The sequence below is a fragment of the Microcaecilia unicolor genome, chromosome 11, assembly GCF_901765095.1.
Source record: "Microcaecilia unicolor chromosome 11, aMicUni1.1, whole genome shotgun sequence".
Classification (NCBI taxonomy): Eukaryota; Metazoa; Chordata; class Amphibia; order Gymnophiona; family Siphonopidae; genus Microcaecilia; species Microcaecilia unicolor.
In genome coordinates, this window is record NC_044041.1 from 154,905,634 (window position 1) to 154,925,143 (window position 19,510).

General features: G+C 46.5%; 1 protein-coding gene across 2 annotated transcripts in view; it reads right to left on the reverse strand.

Annotated features, from left to right (window-relative positions):
- Nucleotides 1-19,510, reverse strand: part of LOC115480869 (snake venom vascular endothelial growth factor toxin apiscin-like) — a 140,440-nt gene that overhangs the window by 101,814 nt on the left and 19,116 nt on the right. For both annotated transcript variants that reach the window (XM_030219832.1, XM_030219830.1), the window contains exon 3: nt 7,501-7,531. In XM_030219832.1, coding sequence (XP_030075692.1) covers nt 7,501-7,531 — 31 coding nt within the window. The remainder of the gene's footprint in view (nt 1-7,500; nt 7,532-19,510) is intronic.

Consider the following 19,510-nt stretch of genomic DNA (forward strand, 5'->3'; position numbering starts at 1 on the left):
AGAAAGTCTGGTGCAACATCTCAGCCACAAAAACCGTTGTAATGCTGTATGCATCAGACGCTCATCCTCTGCTTTTAAATAAAGTGGGAGCATCTGAAACACATACAGCCAATGGGGTGCCAACATAATGTTAAACAAGTGGATTCTACCCAAAAAGGAGAGAGAGGATCTGGAAGTTAAATGAAGGAAGCTTCTCACTGCTACCTAAGAAGGGGGGCCGATGCTCAAAGCAGGGCGCTAAAGCCCACAATGCAAAAAAATAGCTAAGCGATGCTCAAAGGAAAATATATGCAAATATTATGCATGGTAAATTTGAGTTAGTAAACTGAAAGTAGAGGGAGGAATGTGCCTGGCACATGTGCACAAACTTTAGCGGTAAGTGCGGTTCTTGTGCGCATGCCCAAACAAAAAAATGGAAGAGCAAGCACACATTGGTGCTGTTCTGTGCTTTTAATATGAGCCTTTCAAAAATTGTTTGCACTTAAAATTTTTGAGTTTCATATTTAAGCGCAGAAAAACAGGTGCTGATGTGTGCTTTCACTTTTGATCGGATATGCGTACGTTTGTTTCTCACTATCTACACTTCAAACTTTCACGAGCTTCCTTCAACTTGTGAAATAAGACAAAACCTGCAGTTCAGTGTGAGATTTTGCTAAGTAAACCTTCTATGCAACCTCTGAGCTGGCAGTTTTCAGTGTTATAGGCCTCATTTACTTCTGCACATTGCAGCGCTTCGCTCTGAGCGTTGGAAGAGAATATCTACTGACCACATCAGAATCCATTTAAATATATTAGAATGAAATTTGTGGCCATTTTTGGCGCACACGTTAGCACCAGCGCTTGAGCCCTCTGAGCATTTGGCGCTATATAATGTGCACACAAATCTGGTGCTAACCCCTTTTACCACTGGCATTAGTTTTGAGCATTGGCCCCCAAGTGAGTAGCTCAGTTTGCAGAGAACAGAAGGAGTACTTCAATTCACTGCTAGAGCTAAATACTTCCTTTCCCATCCTCTTTACCTCACCTCTGCTCTTTCCTCCTCGTTTCTGCTTCTTGTTCTTGCCAGTGCTCCTGGAATTTCCTTAGCCCTCTAACAGTCATGATCAACCCAACAGCACCCATCCATGAGTAATCTGGGTAAATGGGTTATTTGAAAACTGTCCACGCTCCTTGCTGGGAAAATGTGCTGATAGTTCATTGCACCTGCGACTGCCTAGTCCTGCCTATTGGTTGGGAAATCCTGGAATTCATGATTCAGATAATTTTTCCATGTGTTGACTTCTCTTTTCTGTGTGTTTACTGAGGGGCTGATGATCAAATTTCCCACGCTGTTCTGGTGCTAATTTTTCAAAACTGCTAGGAACAGTGCGGGGAATTAATGTCATGACTCACCTGTTTGGCGGTGTGGGTGGCCGCTGCAGCACCTGGCCTAGTCCCCTGTGCAATGGCCGCCCCAGCCACCGTGGTCCTCAGCTCCTCCTCCTCCTTTTTGTCCCTGGTGGTGGTATGGAAGGCCACTGCGGTGTTCTGCCTCAGGATCTGAGCAGCAGTCAGGGCGGCGCTTAGCCCCTCCTCCCCCACGGCGGTGGCCTCGCTCCCAGGGTCCTATGCGGTGGCGCTGATGGCTGCCGCAACCTTTAACTAGGCTGGCTCCTCCTCCGCCTTGCTCTTCCAGGATGGGGGTGCCATGCTGATGTCAGATACCCTCACCTTTTAAGGAGGAGCCGGACTGGGATTTTCTACCTCAGCTACTCCTTCGGTCATGGGCGTAGTTTGGGGGGGGCGAGGGGGCATTGCCCCCCCAAACGCAGGGCCGGCGCAGCGCTGAAGGCAGCTCTCCATCCCACCCTCAGCTCCTCGACCGTCAGCCCTCCTCTCCATTCCTTCCCCCCTCCCCGGCGCGTTTAACCTTTTATTTTCAGTGGCAGCGACGGCAGTAAAGAAGAAAGCACTGCGGGCTCGCCTCCAGCTTCTCCCTTCCCTCACACAGTGTCCCGCCCTCGCGGAAACAGGAAATGCATCATCGCAGAAGGCGGGACACTGTGTAAGGGAAGTGCTTTCTTCTTCACTGTCACTGAAAATAAAAAGGTTAAATGCACCAGAGGGGGGAGGACGGAACGGAGAGGAGGGCTGTGGGGGAGCTGGGGGAGGGCAGGGAAAATCGCTAGACATGGATGGGAGGGGAGGGGAGGGGGAGAGAAGAGATCGCTGGACATGGAGAGGAGAGGAGGGCAGGGGGAGAGAAGAGATCACTGGACATGGAGAGGAGAGGAGGGCAGGGGGAGAGAAGAGATCACTGGACATGGAGAGGAGGGGAGGGCATGGGGAGAGAAGAGATCACTGGACATGGAGAGGAGGGGAGGGCAGTGGAGAGAAGAGATCGCTGGACATGGAGAGGAGGGGAGGGCAGGGGGAGAGAAGAGATCGCTGGACATGGAGAGGAGAGGAGGGCAGGGGGAGAGAAGAGATCACTGGACATGGAGAGGAGGGGAGGGCATGGGGAGAGAAGAGATCGCTGGACATGGAGGGGAGGGCAGTGGAGAGAAGAGATCGCTGGACATGGAGAGGAGGGCAGGGGAGAGAACAGATTGCTGGACATGGAGAGGAGAGGAGGGCAGGGGGAGAGAAAAGATCGCTGGACATGGAGAGGAGGGAAGGGCAGGGGAGAGAAGAGATCGCTGGACATGGAGAGGAGGAGAGGGAAGGGGGAGAGAAGATTGCTGACATGGAGAGGAGGGGAAGGGAGGGCAGGGGGAGAGAAGAGATCGCTGGACATGGAGAGGAGGGCAGGGGAGAGAGGAGAATTGCTGGACATGGATGGATGAATGGGGGCAGGGGAGAGAGGAATTTTGCTGGATATGGGTGGCTGGAGGAGAGAAGAGGGGAGGGGAGAGTGGAAAGTTGCTGGACATGGATGGATGAATGGGGGCAGGGGAGAGAAAAATTTTGCTGGATATGGGTGGATGGAGGAGAGGGCAGGGGAGAATGGAGTTGCTGGACATAGATGGATGGAGGGCGCAGGGGAGAGAGGAAATTTGCTGGATATGGATGGATGGAGGAGAGGGCAGGGAAGAATGGAGAATTGCTGGACATGGATGGATGAATTGGGGCAGGGGAGTGAAGAATTTTGTTGGATATAGGTGGGTGGAGGAGAGGGCAGGGGAGACAGGAGAATTGCTGGACTTGGATGGATGAATGGAAGGGGTAGGGGAGAGGAAATTTACTGGATATGGGTGGATGGAGAAGAGGGCAGGGGAGAATGGAGGGTTGCTGAACATGGATGGATGGAGGGGAGGGAAGAGAGGAGAAATGCTGGACATGGAGTGGAGGGTAAAGAGAGGAGAAATGCTGGACATGGATGGAGGGGAGGGAAGATAGATGAAGTAGATGCACATGGATGGATGGAGGGGAGGGGAGTGAGGAGAAATGCTAGATATGAATGGAGGGGAAACTGCTGAACTTAAGGGCTGGATCGGAACACTTTGAGGGCAGATACTGAAACTCGAGGAAGGATAGGGACAGGGCTACAGATGGTAGACAGGACGCATAAGGACACAGGAGGATGGTGGACATGGTTAGTGAAAAAATATCAAATGGAAAGAAGACACTGCATAAAACAGATAACACGTGGACCAAAGCAAATAGAAAAACCAAATGCTCAGACAACAAAGGTAGAAAAAAGAATTTTATTCAGAATGTATTAATTGGAATATGTCAGCTTTTGGAAATTTGCATCTGTGATATTTTGCATGTAAGTTTCAATATTTCTAGTATTGCTGCATGCCGAGTCTAACTTCTTGAGGTAACTTTCCAGTTCAGTATTTTGCCTTCATATTTTTTTTTATTTCTAGTTCCTTGTGTCATATCTGTTGTCATGTGTTTTTCATGTGTGATCAAGGTGCAGTATTCTGCTAGTGTGTAGTATTTGCAGCCCCTTTTTTTTTTTCATTAGGTAGTGTACTGGTGTTTTAGAGCCCGGTGTAATTACAGTGCTGCCTTTCCACGCATAAGGTTGTAGCTCGTCGTGTCCTTGGAATTAGTTCTGTTATGGTTTGGTAAGGTTATGAGTGGGTTTTTGCACAAGTTTGTGTATAGTGTTTTGCACTGGAGAGATTGTGTGTTGGCCTTACTGAGATGGCACCAAAACATCAGAAAGTGTATAGAGCCTAAATCATGACACACTACCTCTTGAAGGATCTACTTATAGAGCTTATGCATTTCTAAGGTCTACACTGGCATGGTATGGGAAAGGGGGTGGGGGAAATACTACTAGAGAGGAAGAGGGAGTGCTGGGTAAGGAGGAAAGAAGGAAGGGAGAAAAGAGCTGGATTTTTTGGGAATAACCATAATATATATGTATGAGATATCTCATACATATTCATTATGGTTATTCCCAAAAAAGCCAGTTCTTTCTCCCTTCATTCCTCCATATTAGCATATTCATATATATATATATGCAAATGAATATACTAATATGCCCCGCCCTTTCCCCCCCCCCCCTTCCTTCCCCCCCCCCAAATGAAACAGTCAAACTACACCCATGCTTTCGGTAGTTCTTGGTGCATTTCAGTTGTGCTTTTTCTCTGTAGCCGCCTGCCTTGACCAGAAGCCCGGACCTGATCTTGCCTGCCTAGCCACCTGCCTTGATCAGAAACCGGACCTGACCTTACCTGCCTGCTAGCCACCTGCTTTGACCAGAAGACTGGACCTGACATTGCCTGCTTGCTAACCATCTGCCATGATGGCCCGGACCGGATGTCGCCTTCCTGTTTCCCAGCCTGTTCCTTGTTTCTGCTCTTGCTAAGTCTGGTCTGTTCCTGTTGCCCAGCCAAGTGTATTCCTGATTTCTGTTTCTGTCGAGCTCGGCCTATTCCAGCCTCCTGCCCCAGTTTTCCGTTGGCTGCCCTCACCCAGGGGCTCAACCGCTAGGGAACGGTGGTCACCCCAGGTGAAGATCTGGGGTCTCGCCGACTGCTTCTCTTGGAGCAGAGGTCCTACATATGCTCTTGGAGCGGCAAAAGGGCTCACTATATCCGAGTCCATGACCGACAGTGACAATTAAAGCCCTGATGATCAAAACTATTACCGTTCAAATTTATGCACGCTATTACTTTTAATCATGGGTTAATTTTGCAGAAGGATTGTGCCTGGGCATGTGCCCAAGGCACAATCCTCCCACAGAAGTTGTTTGATAGGTCCGGGCTGTCAAAAAAAAAAAGAGCCCAGACCATCAAACAGGAGGTCATTCCCCCCCCCCCCCCCCCCCACACACACACATGCAAGGGACTTGAGATCCAGTGGACCTCCAACCCACCTAACTCCCCCCCCCCCAGACAAGTTTCCTTGGTGGCCCAGTGGCCTTCTCCCTCCCCCCTCCATCCCCTGACCCAAGAACACAAGGTGGCTGGAGGTCCAGTGGACCGCTAGCCCACTAACACCCCTGACACCATAAAATTGTCCCTGGTTGCCCAGTGGACATCCCAACCCTCATTCCCCACCCGCCCTGGTGGCCTAGTGTCCCCCAAACCTCCCCGCACCTTTAGAAGGCAGGAAGGAGTAGCACTGAGTGGGGCTTCAATACCATATAAAGGAAAGACTCCCTTATATGGTATTGAAGCTCCAGTGCTTCCCAGGATGCACCAGTCAGGGCAGTGCCATTTTGGAGGTGGCACCCCAGGAGGAGGGAGTGCTCCTCCTTTCTAAAGTTTTTTTGGGGGGGAGATTTGGGGGCCACTAGGCCACCAGGGTGGGTAGGGGTATGTTTGGCCCCTGGGTTACCAGGGACTGTTTTTTTTTTTTTGGGGGGGGGGGGAGGGCCTAGATCATGCCATTCCTCCCCAGTGCTCTGCAAACCCTAATTCCAGCTCTAAGCTGGCATAGGGTTTGCTGCAGGAGCAGCGCCAATGTTTGCTGTGCTGCCTGCTGAGTATTGAGGAGGAACAGGTAATCTCTTGTTTTGCATGCATTTGCATGCTACTTGCAGTCAGAGCTGGTGAGTTTGTTGGTTCACACACTCGCCGGCTCTGATCATGGGGTGGGAGCAAATGTGGGTGCTAGTATGGCACCTTGTTTGTTTCTGATCATTGGGGTCTGAATGCCTTGTTGAAACTCTCAATGCTTTCTGGCTCTTTCTGCAAATCTTACATGTTATATCCAGCTCCCTCCTCTACCAGCTGACTGGGTGCTAGGATTGCCATATCAGTCACATTCCCCTCTCCAGTTAACTTATCTCCATTGTACAGACCATGTCTTTCCTCTTTGTTTGCTATACAAGCCTTCAGTTTCCTCTTACCCCACCAGACCTCCATCCATAACCCCTCCTCCCCCAAGATCACCTCTTCCCTGGAAGCTACTGGAGCCAGCTGCAAAGAACATCAGTGGCAGGCTATTAGCAAGTGTGGGACTTCTGGACCAGACTACTAAATCACTGGGCCAGTCTTTGTTTTTCCATTGAGTTTCTAACTCCATCAGCCTCTCCTGGGCTACAGTGCTTTCAGCCTTCATTTGCAGCTACCCAGAGTACTCCTCCTCCTTAGTTCAGCCATTGCAGCAACTATCCTCCTTCCAGGGTCCCACAATCATGGACCCTAAATCTGTCTGCTTAGGTGTTATTTGCCCACCCCTCAGGGGCTGTGAACATTGTTTCCAGAGCACCCCAGGAGGCCCAAGGAATGGAAAATCTGAGTGGAAGAGTAGCCTGATGGTTAGAGCAGTTGGCTGAGAGCCAAGGAAGCCAGGGTTCAAATCTTACTGACACTTCTTGTGATCTTGGGCAAATCATTTAACCCTCCATTGCCTCAGGTACAAAAGCTTAGATTGTGAGCCCTCAAGGTACAGAAATACCTACTGTACCTGAATGTAACTCACTTTGATCACTACTGAAAAGGAATAAGCTAACTCCAAAATACCTTTTCCTTTACCCTGGTATCAAACCTGGTCCCTCCACATGGCATTGCCCAGCAGGAAAGTTAGCCAAAATAGGGTGGGGTGCTATGGACCTGCCAAATAAAATCATTAAAAGAGGGATCCAGTCTTTATTAGACATCAATTCATATTTCCTGTGCTGACTTGGACACTAGAACTTTATTGAGTGTTCTTTCAGCAATCCACCCTGTGGATGTTCTCGTTTATATGTACTTTTAGTATTCCACTCACAACAGTATGCAGCTTATGAGACTCTTGGTGCAGGTATTCCATGCTGAAACATGGATCCAGGTTGAGTCCTTGACTGAAGTGATGCCTAATAAAGGCAGTTCTCTTTGGATCCCTCCTTTTGTGATTTTATTTGGAAGGTCCATTGCACTACCCTACTTTGGTTGACCTTTCTGTTGGACTTTCATAGGGTTGGTTCTCTTCTACCACTGGGCCAACCACTGCCTTCAGACTGTTTACTAAGAAAAGAAAATCAAAATAGTAAAATAAACTCAACCACTTTGGCTAGAACAACAATCTCTCAGATTTTTGGGAAGTCTGCAGTTTTTGAAGATCGCATGCACTCACCATCTGTTGTGATGTTTTTGGTCATCAGCACCTGGAAAACAGCAGGAAAATAAACATTTCAAAATAAAGATCACAGGTGTTTAAAGGGAGCTGAGAGAAATTACAAAATGCCCTGATTCAAAATACTTCATTTCCCTCCTTCCTGCCTCTCTGTCTGCAGCTGGTCCTGGGTTTTCCCTTCATGTCCTGACCTTGGATACTTAGTTTGCTTATGGCATAATGGTATGACTAGAAGAATCCCCTATTCACATCCTTCCCCTCCCCCTGAACATGTTGCAGCATCTATCCACCCTTATCGAGTTTAAATACAGGAAAACTTGTCATCCAAGTTGAAATGGCATGGCTCTGTGATGTTGTCCTGCTGCCCCAGGAGAGATGAACGAAGTGCAAAGCTGCTTTCTGTAAAGTCTGGGCTCTCTGTGTGATCTGGGGCTTTCCTTTCCTCTCCCACTGAGCCCATAAAACAGATGTGTGGTCTTGATGCAGCCCAAAGGGGGTTAACTAGGGGGAATAGATGGCAAGTGTGGTTGGAAGATGCATGGGACCAAGAATGCAGCCCCTCTAGCTAATTTTAAGAGCATTATTCTATTAGAAAGATCTTTTTTTTTTTTTGTTACATTTGTACCCCATGCTTTCCCACTCATGGCAGGCTCAATGCGGCAGGCAATGGAGGGTTAAGTGACGTGCCCAGAGTCACAAGGAGCTGCCTGTGCCAGGAATTGAACTCAGTTCCTCAGGACCAAAGTCCACCACCCTAACCACTAGGCCACTCCTCCACTTTTTCTTTTCCCTGAGGTACAGCGGTAGTTGTCAGTGCTCTAGCTCTTAGGGACCATCCACATGACAGTTTGGTTTTGTTTGTGGCTGAAGACTGGCAGTGTCAAAGTGTGCCTTCTTATGGTGGTAGAAAAGGGTGCCAGGGTGTGTGGTAACACTGCCAAGAGATTAGCACAATGCCACGACTGCAGGCTGCTATTTGTTTTTTCATAACAAAAGCTTTCCCCAAAACTAAACTAATTGCTGTGAAATGTCTTAATAAGGCAGCACACTGATTCACAGCCTTGGTGAGGTACAGAAGGATAATGTGTATTTGCATTTGATCCTGTGACCTAATCACTGCTGTCAGCAGATTTAGAATAAAAGGATTTGGGAGATGGTGTACAACTGAATCCAGATCTGGAGTGCCCCATCATGCTCTTTCTTGTCCCATGATCCTTTTCCTTGGCATTAAACCCACTGTAAAGAGCTACATGTAGGTTCCTGCAGAAAGAGAAAGATCATGTCATTTAAATAAAAAGGAAAAAATTCATCAGCCTATAGCTACAAGAATGAATAATCTAGACTAGAGAGGGAGAGATGCACGATTAACTCCTAACCTACCAAGAAGCTGATGTAATAAGACGTACTATCCCAGGGGTATTTTGTTGCATTTGTATCTCACATTATCCCACCTATTTGCAGGTTCAATGTGGCTTACATTGTACTGTAATGGCGATCACCAATTCCGGATCAAGAAATACATAGTGGTATTAAAGTTCGTACATGATAAAGTAAATTAAGCAGTCAAGTGTACAAGTTTTTTTCCGTGGAAGAAATCAAGTGGTATTGCGTTAAAGTTCAGTAGTTGACAGTGCAGGTGACGTAGGTATCCAACCTTGGTCCTCAAGGGCCACAAGCCAGCTGGATTTTCAGGATAACCCCAATAAATATGCAAGAGATCTATTTGCATGCACTGCCTCCATTGTATGCAAATAAATCTCGTGCATATTCATTGTAGAAATCCTGAAAACCCAACCTGACAAGGGCTGAGGTTGGACACCCCTGTACTATCCCTTAGCATGGGTTTACTTTCAATTTTTCTGTGCTTCCAATTCAGTAAGGAGAGGAAAAATCGAAAGTAAAACCATCATCCTAAAGGGTAGTGTGGTCAGCATTCAAACCTGCCAAATCAGAATTGTTCCCAATGTGAAAAACAACACTAAATTTAGGCACAGGGTGTTTTTTTTTTTTTAACTTCCCCTTTAGTGTAGAACCTTTACCTCAACTTGTGAATGAAGTAAAGAACCTACGCTGGAACAGGAGGATCATCTGAGGTGAAAGCATTTCACCTCAGAGGACTCATGGCCCAAGTGGACCAAGGCTATCTGGTCCAGGGGTACCCAGGATAGTGCATGCAGCACAGGGAGACTCTCAACCAGAAAGCCTACATGCTGCTGGTCCTCCTGGGCCAAAAATATTAGGTGTAGGACAGCAACCAGCGACGTCTCTATCTTCCTGCTGCCAACTTGGAAAATGGCAGTGCCTGAATCCTAGCAGTGGGTCAGGCTGCACCACTAAAGGTTAGTGTGTCAAATAAGGCAAAGCTTCCCCATAGGAAGAGAAGGAAGCCACTGAATGCCTCCCCAGAAGAGGTAAGTATTATTACTCCAGGGGGTCTATTGCAGAGCATGGAGGCTCTGTGGTTGATGGTCTACCTGTACCAGGTGCCCAGGCCATGGCTTTAGATATCCCAAGGGGGGGGGGGGGGCTTGCAGGGTAAGGACTAGACTTTTTATTTTAAATGTTTCCTTACCTATCAATGGTTAACCAATCCTTGCTCACACAGACAGTAAATTATTACAATAGTATGCACTGTGTTTTCTGATTTCACAGTAGTTTGCATGCCATTAGTTTACTGCATCAAGAGTAAAAGATTATTTTCAGTGTGTACACCGAAGCTTAGCTTACTTAGCACACCGTTCTAATGCACAACAAGAGTGGAAAGATACAGACTACAGTGGGGCTTGCTTCCAAAACCTATCCTAAGTACCTTGCAGTCAGTCAGATTTAAGGATAGCCACAATGAATATTCATGAAAGAATTTAGTATAAGTTGGGTTTTCTATGTATGTAGATTTATCTCATGCATCTTCATTACGAATACCCTGAAAACCCGACTGGCCAGGGTAATCCTTAGGTCAAATTTGGGAAGTCCAGCACTACAAACAAAGGGATATTAGGGGAGAGAGGGAAGAATGGAAATACAGACGCAGCAGTGCTGCCAAGTTGGTCCTTGTTCTACTCTATTGCATTCATGGACTTGTAGCTCTGATTCACTAAGAAAAACAGAAACTACAAGTCCACACATACAATGGGGAGAAAAAAAACATCAGATTGTCCTTTGTAATATGGCATATCTACTATCTTCTCAGGCAGTCTTTCCCCATCCCTACACAGGAAGGAGGCTGATAAGGCCAATCCAAGATGACAGACTGTTGGAATGGGAGCGTGCAACTAAGTTGCCTCTGGCTTATGGATACTGGTACATTGCAGAGAGTGTTATAGAAAAAATCTTGGTCTTGGAATGCTTTTTCTGTAGTTTTCTTGCTTACATTTCATTTGGTGTTTGGCTGCAGCCTTCTGTTCATAGCAGTTACATAGTTTATGTGCATGACCTGGTTTCTACTGTCCACCAACTGATCCAAGAAACAAGATCAGTTTTCGTATGAGCCTGCAACTTACTACTACTAATCATCATTTCTATAGCGCTACAAGGCATACGCAGCACTGCACACCATACACAAAAAGACAGTCCCTGCTCAAACAGCTTACAATCTAGATGAGACATGAGACAGACAGAATAATTAAGGGTAGGGGAATAAAGAGGTGAGGATAAAGGATAGGGCAAGTGAGCAGCGGTTAGGAATCAAAAGCAGTGGTAAAGAGGTGGGCTTTAAGTTTGGACTTGAAAACGGCAAAAGAGGGGGCTTGACGTACAGGCTCGGGAAGTTTATTCCAGGCGTGAGGTGCAGCAAGATAAAAGGAACGGAGTCTGGAATTAGCAGTAGAGGAGAAGGGAATAGATAAGAGAGATTTATCAACAGAACGGAGTACCCAAGGGGGGGGGGGGCGTAGGGAGAGACAAGAGTGGAGAGGTACTGGGGAGCAGTAGAGTGAAAGCACTTATCTATATATATAAAACTCACCCTCAACGTTCTATTTGCACTGACGTCACTGAAGCCAGGTTTGTAAGTTCGAAGCTCTGAAGCCACACAAAATCACAGTCTGTGGGCCCCGCCCTCGTGTCAAACGTTATGACGTTGAGGGCAGAGCACATTCTCAGCTCCAATGTTGTACTGCACTGTAGCTCTGCTCCGCCCTTGCGTCAAAACGCGATGACGTCAAGGGCGGAGCACACGTTACTTCGGCAGGTCAGTGGGGTTGGGGGTCCTTCGGAGAGGGGGGAGCGCCGGCAGCGATGACATTGGTGGGGGTGGAAGGGGATGCACTGGCAACACACACATCGGGGGGAACGGAACGGTCACGGACACTGGGGGGCGTGCCAAAAGGGCCAGGGTCACAGCACATTCGCACGGAGGCTGCAGGGGGGCCAGCGACACACGGAGACACAAAGGGACGGAGGGGAGCCTTGCTAGCGCCCGTTTCATTGCGATTTGAAACGGGCCTTCGTTACTAGTAGGTCAATAAGAGAAGTTTGAATTGAATGCAGAAACGGATAGGGAGCCAGTGAAGTGACTTAAGGAGAGGGCTAATGTGAGCAAAGCGACTTTGGTGAAAAATGAGTCGCGCAGCAGAGTTTTGGACTGATTGAAGAGGAGAGAGATGGCTAAGAGGGAGGCTGGTAAGAAGCAGGTTACAATAATCAAGACGAGAGGTGACAAGAGTGTGGATAAGGGTTCTGGTAGCAGGCTCAGAGATGAAGGGACGGATTTTGCTGATGTTATAGAGAAAGAAACGACAGGTTTTGGCAAACTGCTGAATGTGAGCAGAGAAGGAGAGAGAGGAGTCAAAGATGACCCCAAGGTTACAAGCAGATGATACAGGGAGAATGAGAATGCCATCCACAGAAATAGAGAAAGGAGGGAGAGGAGAGGTAGGTTTAGGGGGAAAGATGAGAAGCTCGGTTCACATAGTAGTGAATGTGCACCCACTCCAGATTCATTTGCTTGCATTTACAGTGAGGGGAAGAGGAAGATCATAGTGCACGTGTAGGAAAGGCCTCAGAAATATGCTTTGTGAATGAGGAAAATGCACCTAATCGATCTCTAATATAATACGATGAGATGAGAAGAGGAAGAGCCACTTTAACTTTTTTTGAAGAAAGTATAAAGGGCCTGAAAAACCAGCACCCACTGTCTTCTTTTCACAAGCTTGTTGATATTGTGTATCTGACTTTTCAGAAGGCATTTTACAAATGACTCCAAAGAAAATAAAAGTCATGGGAAAATAAAAGTCATGGTTGAAAAGTGAGGTGAAGGAAGCTATTAGGACTAAAAGAAATGCCTTCAGAAAATGGAAGAAGGAACCGTCTGAAAATAACAAGAAGCAGCATGAGTGTCAAAGCAAATGCAAGGCACAGATAAAGAAGGCCAAGAGAGATTACGAAAAAAAGACAGCATTAGAGGCAAAAAAACATAGTAAATATTTTTTCGGTATATTAAAAGCAGGAAGCTAGCAAAAGATCGGTTGGGCCGCTGGATGACCGAGGGGTAAAAGGGGCGATCAAGGAAGACAAAGACGTAGCGGAGAGATTGAATGAATTCTTTGCTTCGGTCTTCACCGAGGAAGATTTGAGTGGGATAACGGTGTCGGAAATGATATTTCAAGCAGACGAGTCGGAGAAACTTACTGACTTCACGGTAAACCTGGAGGATGTAATGGGGCAGTTCAGTAAACTGAAGAGTAGCAAATCTCCTGGACCGGATGGTATTCATCCTAGAGTACTGATAGAACTGAAAAATGAGCTTGCGGAGCTACTGCTAGTGATATGCAATTTATCCTTAAAATCGAGCGTGGTACTGGAAGATTGGAGGGTGGCCAATGTAACGCCCATTTTTAAAAAAGGTTCCAGGGGAGATCCGGGAAATTATAGATCGGTGAGTCTGACGTCGGTGCTGGGGAAAATGGTAGAGGCTATTATTAAAAACAAAATTACAGAGCACATCCAAGGACATGGATTACTGAGACCGAGGCAGCACGGCTTTTGTGTGGGGAAATCTTGCCTGACCAATTTACTTCAATTCTTTGAAGGAGTAAACAAACGTGGACAAAGGGGAGCCGGTTGATATTGTATATCTGGATTTTCAAAAGGCGTTTGACAAGGTACCTCATGAAAGGCTACAGAGGAAATTGGAGGGTCATGGGATAGGAGGAAAGGTGCTATTGTGGATTAAAAACTGGTTGAAGGATAGGAAAGAGAGTAGGGTTAAATGGGCAGTATTCACAATGGAGAAGGGTAGTTAGTGGGGTTCCTCAGGGGTCTGTGCTAGGACCGCTGCTTTTTAATATATTTATAAATGATTTAGAGATGGGAGTAACTAGCGAGGTAATTAAATTTGCTGACGACACAAAGTTATTCAAAGTCGTTAACTCGCGACAGGATTGTGAAAAATTACAGAAGGACCTTACGAGGCTGGGCGGCTAAATGGCAGATGACGTTTAATGTGAGCAAGTGCAAGGTGATGCATGTGGGCAAAAAAAGAACCCGAATTATAGCTACGTCATGCAAGGTTCCACGTTAGAAGTTACGGACCAAGAAAGGGATCTGGGTGTCGTCGTCGATAATACACTGAAACCTTCTGCTCAGTGTGCTGCTGCGACTAGGAGAGCGAATAGAATGTTGGGTATTATTAGGAAAGGTATGGAAAACAGGTGTGAGGATGTTATAATGCCGTTGTACCGCTCCATGGTGCGCCCGCACCTTGAGTATTGTGTTCAATTCTGGTCGCCGCATCTCAAGGAAGATATAGTAGAATTGGAAAAGGTGCAGCAAAGGGCGACTAAAATGATAGCGGGGATGGGACGATTTCCCTTTGAAGAAAGACTAAGGAGGCTAGGGCTTTTCAGCTTGGAGAAGAGATGGCTGAGGGGAGACATGATAGAGGTATATAAAATGATGAGTGGAGGGGAACAGGTGGATGTGAAGCGTCTGTTCACACTTTCCAAAAATACTAGGACTAGGGGGCATGCGATGAAACTACAGTGTAGTAAATATTAAACAAATCGGAGAAATTTATTTTTCTTCGCCCAACGCGTAATTAAACTCTGGAATTCGTTGCCGGAGAATGTGGTGAAGGCGGTTAGCTTGGCAGAGTTTGAAAAGGGGTTAGACGGTTTCCTAAAGGACAAGTCCATAAACCGCTACTAAATAGACTTGGGGAAAATCCACAATTCCAGGAATAACATGTATAGAATGTTTGTACATTTGGGAAGCTTGCCAGGTGCCCTTGGCCTGGATTGGCCGCTGTCGTGGACAGGATGCTGGGCTAGATGGACCCTTGGTCTTTCCCAGTATGGCATTACTTATGCACTTATGTACTTATGGGATAGGAGTCCGTGTCCTATTGTGGATTAAGAATTGGTTAAAAAATAGAAAACAGAGTATGGTTAAATAGTCAATATTCTTCAATTGAGAAGGTTTAAATATTGGGGTTCCCCAGGGGTCTGTGCTGGGACTGCTATTTAACATATTTATAAATGATAAGAAAATGGGAGTAACAAGTGAGGTGATCAAGGGGCTAGCGCTTTCCTCCTCGAAATGCACCACCTGTTCTTCTGATCCCATCCTCACCAACTTACTTAACACCATCTCTCCTACTGTCACCCCCCCTTATCTGTCATATCCTCAACCTCTCTCTCTCCACTGCAACTGTCCCTGACACCTTCAAGCATGCTGTAATCACTCCTCAAAAAACCTTCACTAGACCCTACCTGACCTTTCAACTACCGCCCCATTTCCCTCCTGCCCTTCCTTTCCAAGATACTTGAACGCGCCGTTCACAGCCGTTGCCTTGATTTTCTCTCCTCTCATGCCATCCTCGATCCGCTTCAATCCGGCTTTCGCCCTCTACACTCGACAGAAATGGCACTATCTAAAGTCTGTAAAGACCTGTTCCTTGCCAAATCCAAAGGTCATTAACTCCATCCTCATCCTCCTCGACCTATCCGCCGCTTTTGATACTGTCAATCACAACCTACTTCTTGCCACACTGTCCTCATTTGGGTTCCAGGGCTCTGTCCCAGAGGCGTAGCCAGGTTTTGATGTCAGGGGGAGCAGACATTTATAAAATAGGCGCCGGTTGGTGTCAGCTAGACAGCAGTGTCTGTGTTGTTGCTCAGGTGCTATGGCGGGCAATGATTAATACAGGATGTCTCTGTTGCGTCCTGCCTACAAGGAAACAGTAAGTTACATCAGGAGGCAGGACGCAGAAGAGGTCTCTGGACTGGCCAGAGCAGGCAACCTGTCTTCTTAACTACAAAGTAAAAATATTCAAATCGTGACCATCACCTCAGGAATAGAACACACATTCCTTCCACTGCTAGGCACCTTGTTTAAATCAAATGGGCTTTTGTTTGTGAAGTGACTCTACAGGATGTGGAGACCACCAGTCTTCAGGATTTTTATTTTGGGTGACAAGGGTCACCAAAGAGCAGAGTGGCTGAGCCTACTTTCAAATAGGGCTAGACACTTTGCCATTCAGGTTTTCAGGCTATCCACAATGAATCTGCATGAAAAAGATTTGCATGTAATGGAGGCAGTATATGCAAATCAATGTCATGCATATTTAATGTGGATATCCTGAAAAACCTGACTGGCAAGGGGGTACTCCAGAACCAACTTGGGAAACACTGCCCAAGAACACAAAACATACCACCCCATAACAGCCCTAACCCACCTATGAAAAGACAGTGTTATATGTATTACACTGTGTTCTGGACACCAATATATCTACTATTGGGAAACTAGAACAAGCTGCACTGTTACACAGACACTACATGCTAGCTGAATCCTTCACCTCAGTCGCACAAGCAGAACATGGACAGAACCTCATCTATATAACATGACTAGCCATACTGGATCAGACCAAAGGTCCATCTAGCCCAGTATCCTGTTTCCAACAGTGGCCAACCCAGGTCACAAGCACCTGGCAGAAACCCAAATTGTGACAACATTCCATCCTACAATCTAATACAGAATAGGGAGCCACAAAAAACAAAACAAAACCCAACAACTAAAGTTGAAATAGAGACCCCCTTCCTCTCTGCCCAAGAAAACCAGACTCTATAAACAGCGCAATACTGGTAAAAAGAAACAGAAAAGCATTTTCTCCTATACTTTGCAAAATAAAAATAGAAAAAAATATACATTTTACAAAGCAGGTACATCTCAGTCCTTACAAAGTATTAAATAAAAATAATGTTTTTTTTCTACCTTTGTTGTTTGGGAATTTGGCTGGTCCCAGTCTTTTTTTTCCATGTTCCATGAGTCAGCCTTACAAATTCTTTTCCAGGCTGGACTTTCCATTTCTTCTCTCTCCTCATCTTCTTCCTTTCCTTCTCTACATCTATTTGGCACTGATCTTTCATTTTATGTCCCCACTATCAAATAGCTATGTATAGAGCTGCCAAGTGATCCAGTTCCAGAAGGGAGATTTTTCAACTAGTCCTAGTGTGAACTAACATTCTCCCTGTTATCTCTTTAATCTACTATCTACTAATAACGACACATTGTAAGCCACATTGAGCCTGCAAAGAGGTGGGAAAATGTGGGATACAAATGCAATAAATAAAAATAAATAAAACTGCTTAGTGCATATGAAGTCATGTGCATTGTGGTAGATATAAAGTAGGGGGAAGATCCCCTAAATGACAGCTTATACTGTCCGATCCCAACCTTGGTTCTTATTGAGCTGTAAGGCCAAGAAGCAGGAATCAAATCAGGCAAAGAATCACAGAAATAAACTGAGCATCCTCCAGATATACATAAATGCATCGGAGTCTTAAATAATCCAGATCAAGTCACAGCCTTCTTTTCCTAGTTCGTGGAGCTTGAACCTGACCTGAATTGATTCATTCATATCTAATAGACAGTGACCAAAATGCAATTATAATTGTGTATGTAAAGTACCTACAGGAAGCCTTCCTAGCAGAAAGGACATGCCAGAATAGTTTAAAGCAGTGCAGCATGTTGCTATAGCACAACCTAGGGGCCTGCTGCAATGGTATTTTCCTGATTGTAAATGCCAGATATCTTTCTCATGACAATTAACTCGCCAGGAAGTAATACCGTGCAACTGCTTTGGAATCCTTCAGCCATTCCATTCCCTCCCCTCCCATCTCCCAACCCCATCTCTGGCTCTGTTTTGCTTTTATAAATTGTTTTAGGGGTAGAGACCTAACCTCTTGCAGCTTTATCCCATTAGTTTAATTCAGATTGTGAAACAAGAAATCTAGGTGGTTTACAAAGAAAATAGGAAACTGCTGAGGGTAGGATAACAAGACAAGGGGGAAAGAATATCAACATGACAAACGAGACATAGGGATAAGAGAGGCTAGGGACAAAACTTTTAAAACAGAGGTAAGCAAGAGAAGGGAGAAAACAACCAGGTAACAATGATGACTGACACCAGAAACACAAAGTGCAAAACGCATGTTGGAGAGTACAGAATAATTAAAGATCGAGAGCTGGAGAAAAATGACAATGAAAAATAATATTTTATGCTGAGATCTGAACCTAATAAGTGAGCCTTCAAGTCTCAGATATAGAGGGAGAACATTCCAAAAGTTTGAACCAGCAACAGTGAAACAAGAGTTTCTGGTAGTATGAAAAAACTAGTAAAAAAGGCCTGTTTCTGACACAAATGAAACGGGCGCTAGCAAGGTTTTCCTCGGAGTGTGTATGTTTGGGATAGTGTATGTGAGAGTGACTATGTGAGAGTCAGAGTGAAAGTGTGAGTGTGTGTGTGTGAGAGAGAGAGAGTGAGTCTGGGTGTGAGTGTGTTTGTGAGAGTGTGTGTGTGAGAATGAGAGTGTGTGCAAGTGTGTATGTGAGACACAGTGTGAGAGTGTGTGTGTGTGTGTGTGCGAGAGAGAGAGTGTGTGTGAGACACAGATTCTCTGTGAGAGTGAGTGTATGAGACCAAGCGAGTGTGTGAGTGACTGTGTGGCACATAGAGAGTGAATGTGATACAGTGTGAGACAGAGTGTGTGAGAGTGAGAGTCAGAAAGACATTGTATATGAGAGAGAGAGTGTGAGCCTTGCCCTCCCAATCCATGCCCATCTGTCCCCTGCCCCCTCCATTCATCCTTTTCCAGCAATTCCCCTCTCTCCCTGAGCCCTGCCATCTCAATCCATGCCCATCCATGCTTCTCTGTCCCCTGCCCCCTCCATTCATCCTTTTCCAGCAATTCCCCTCTCTCCCTGAGCCCTGCCATCTCAATCCATGCCCATCCATGCTTCTCTGTCCCCTGCCCCCTCCATTCATCCTTTTCCAGCAATTCCCCTCTCTGCCTTCCATGACCCCCCCTCGCATCCATGCTCTTCTGTCTCCCATGTCCCAGCATGTCCCGCCCCCTTCTCCCCCCCCCCTTCTAATCCTTGCTGTCGTTTCTCCTCTGCCCTCCCGCTCCCATTGTTCAACTGCCCACCCTCTTCTCTTCCCCCTACATCCCTTTTTTTTTTTTAAATTTACCTCCGTGGCGGCGGTTCCGGCAGCGCAGCGTCAGGGAAGGAGGCGGCGCTCCCGACGTCTAGCCTTCCCTTCGTTGTGTTCCGCCTTCTTCTGACGTCATCCTTGACGTCAGAAGAAGGCGGAACACAGCGAAGGGAAGGCTAGAGACGTCGGGAGCGCCGCCTCCTTCCCTGACGCTGCGGTTTTGTTTTTTTTTTTTTGCGCCGTCGACGTCATGATGTTTGCCCTGGACGTCATGACGTTTGACGCGAGGGCGGGGCAGAGACGGCTGGCAGCCTGGCTTGCTTCACAACACGAACGCCACGAACCCTTCAGGGAGTGTTTTAGTGACTTCAGAACGTTGTCCTCATTAGAACGTTCACGGTGCGTTTTATTATATTAGATACTTTACGAAAGGACGGGACAAAACAAGAGGCTCTGGGTAGCAGATTGCAAAGATCTTGTGGGAGAGCAGGGACCCTCCTGTCCTTCGATGTCTGTCCCCCTTACCTTTCGTCAGAAATGAATCAGCAAAGAAGGAGAGCTCAGGCTGAAGCTAAG